This window comes from Merops nubicus, unplaced genomic scaffold, assembly GCF_000691845.1.
Source record: "Merops nubicus isolate BGI_N331 unplaced genomic scaffold, ASM69184v1 scaffold22253, whole genome shotgun sequence".
Lineage (NCBI taxonomy): Eukaryota > Metazoa > Chordata > Aves > Coraciiformes > Meropidae > Merops > Merops nubicus.
Window position 1 is genome coordinate 17,677 of NW_008599951.1, and position 3,097 is coordinate 20,773.

Consider the following 3,097-nt stretch of genomic DNA (forward strand, 5'->3'; position numbering starts at 1 on the left):
AAAGAGTGAGACAGCTGAGTGGCCAGAGCACCAGCTCGGACACCACTTACAAAGGGGGTAACCTAGAGAGATCCAACTCCTCACCAGCACAAGGCTCGCAGAATGAGCCGTCAAAGCTCAGCAGCAGCCCTGCAGCTAGGGAAGAGGTGGCTTCCCCTGATGGGAAGGAAGCTGTGGTGGCTGTGGAAAATGCCCCGAAAGTGAATGAAAAGGCAGTTGGGGTGATTGTCTCCCGTGAAGCCATGGCAGGAAGGGTAGAAAAGTCAGGTGGACAGGATAAACCCACCCAGGATGATGCTTCCACAGCCACCCCGGCACCAGCGAGCGCTGGCGGGGCTAAAGAAGCTGGGCATGCAGGGACACAGCCAGAGACTCCAGGGGCAAGTAAAGGCAGCAAAAGTGGAGATAACACTAACCATAATGGAGAGGGGAACAGCCAGCCCAGTCATCCAGTCGTTGGGCCAAATTTTCCTGCAAGAACAGAACCTTCCAAATCTCCTGGCAGTTTAAGGTATAGTTACAAGGATAATATAGCAGCTGGTATCCAGAGGAACATCGGTGGCTTTCCACAGTATCCTTCTGGTCAAGAAAAAGGGGATTTTCCAGGGCACAGTGAGCGCAAAGGCCGGAATGAGAAGTTTCCCAGCCTCCTCCAGGAGGTCTTGCAGGGTTACCACCATCATCCAGACAGAAGGTACTCTAGGAATGCACAGGAGCATTCTGGGATGGCTGGGAGTTTGGAGGGAGCCATGAGGCCAAACATCTTAATTAGTCAGGCCAATGAATTGACCAATAGAGGCCTCTTAAATAAAAGCATGGGGTCTCTCCTGGAAGGCCCTCACTGGGGTCCCTGGGATAGGAAGTCCAGCAGTGCCGCTCCTGACATGAAACAGATCAGTCTAGCTGACTACCCTCTTGCTAGAAAGTTCGATGTGGAGTCTCAGTCCTCTGCCCATGAAGGGGGAGCGCTCTCAGAGAGGAGATCAGTGATATGTGACATCTCCCCGTTAAGGCAGCTTGTCAGAGATCCTGTCCCTCACCCGATGGGGCACATGGGTCCTGAGGCCAGGAGCGGAAGGAGCGAGCGTCTTGCCCCAGGCTTGAACCAGTCAGTGATACTCCCAGGTGGTTTACTATCCATGGAAGCAAAGATGAAATCTCACAGTGGGCAAATAAAGGAAGAAGATTTTGAACAGTCAAAGAGCTCAGCTAGCCTCAATAACAGAAAAACAGGAGATCATTGTCATCCTGCCGGCCTCAAGCACGAATCTTTCCGAGGCAGCGCCAACCCTGGAGCCGCGGTCTCCGATGCTGCTCCAGACTACAGTCCCCAGCAGGAGAGCAGATCCACGCAGATGAGACGAGGACCTGGCAGAACTGGAAGCAGCAGGGGTAAATCACCTTCTCAATTTCAGGATCTTGCTGATAAGCTGAAAATGTCACCGGGCAGAAGCAGAGGCCCAGGGATGGATTTGCATCACATGAACCCGCACATGACGCTCTCCGAAAGAGTGAGCAGGGGTTCCTTGCATTCTGCTTACCCTCAGAATTCAGAAGGCCCATCTTTGGCTTCAGCATATCACACGAATGCCAGGCCTCATGCTTTCGGTGACCCTAACCAGAGTTTAAATTCCCAGTATCATTACAAGAGACAGATATACCAGCAACAGCAAGAAGAATACAAAGATTGGGCGAGCAGCGCTGCTCAGGGTGTGATTGCTGCAGCTCAGCACAGGCAGGAAGGTGCAAGGAAGAGCCCCAGACAACAGCAGTTCCTGGAAAGAGTAAGGAGTCCCTTAAAAAACGACAAGGATGGGATGATGTACCTTCAAGGTAGCTCTTACCACGATGCTGGAAGCCAGGAGTCCGGGCGCTGTGTTATGGGGAGTGACGGTGCTCAGAGCAAGTGCAGTGAGCTGAAGCATGGCAACCAGAAGCTGCAGCATCACGAGTCTGGCTGGGACCTTTCTCGGCAAACTTCTCCTGCCAAAAGCAGTGGCCCTCTTGGAGCAGCCAACCAAAAGAGATTCTGCCCTCAAGAAAGCGATGGGCATCGCCGAGAAGAATCTGCAGATTTGCCTAAGCCTAGTAATGCCATGCTCAGGCTGCCTGGCCAGGAAGACCAGTCTCCTCAAAATCCATTAATTATGAGGAGGAGAGTCCGTTCCTTCATCTCACCTATCCCTACCAAAAGGCAGCCCCAGGACATGAAGAACAGCAGCAGTGAAGACAGAGGGCGACTGATGACTTCAGCGAAAGAAGGAGCTGACAAAACATACAACTCCTATGCCCATTCATCTCAAAGCCAAGATGTTGGCAAGTCACTTGCAAAAGGAGATTCCTTCAAGGACCTGCCGAGTCCCGACAGTCGGAATTGCCCCGCGGTTTCCCTCACGAGCCCGGCTAAGACCAAAATACTGCCCCCCAGAAAGGGGCGAGGATTAAAACTGGAAGCTATTGTGCAAAAAATTACCTCTCCCAACATTAGGAGAAGCGTTTCTACCAACAGCGCTGAAACTGGTGCAGATACTGTCACTCTTGATGACATCCTGTCCCTTAAGAGTGGACCTGATGGAGGAAATGTGGCTGGACATGGAGCAGAGGCTGAGAAGAGAAAAGGAGAGATGTCAGATCAAGTAGGGCCCGCCAGCCAGGATACAGCTGGTGAAATTACTCTTCCGAGGTCGTCGGAAGAGTGGCAAAGCAATGAGGATGATAAAACCAAGAAAGAGGTCACTGAAAGCACCAGTGTTGGTAAAGAAGGAGCAGGGTCCACGGCGGCACCGCCACCTTCTCAGAAGGCGGGTGGGCAGGGAAGGTCTGACGGGGCCGTGGGCGGAGCTGGAGCTCTGACCTTTCCCGACTCAAAAACAATTTCCCCTTCCAGTGTGTTTACTTCTGAACCAAATCCAAAGTCTGAAGAAAAGGATGGAGACGTGACAAATATTTCACCCAAGCCAGATGGTTTCCCTCCAAAGGGATATTTTCCCTCTGGAAAGAAAAAGGGGAGGCCCATCGGGAGCGTCAACAAGCAGAAGAAGCAGCAGCAGCAACAGCAGCAAGCGCCCCCCGCCCCCCCACCACCCCCCGCCCCGCC

The 3,097-nt window shown here is 52.7% G+C and overlaps 1 protein-coding gene across 1 annotated transcript in view; it reads left to right on the plus strand.

Moving 5' to 3' along the window:
* TCF20 (transcription factor 20 (AR1)) overlaps nt 1-3,097 on the plus strand; it is a 41,926-nt gene that overhangs the window by 1,601 nt on the left and 37,228 nt on the right. Inside the window, exon 2 of the mRNA XM_008937568.1 lies at nt 7-3,089. Within this exon, the coding sequence (XP_008935816.1) occupies nt 7-3,089 (3,083 nt within the window). The remainder of the gene's footprint in view (nt 1-6; nt 3,090-3,097) is intronic.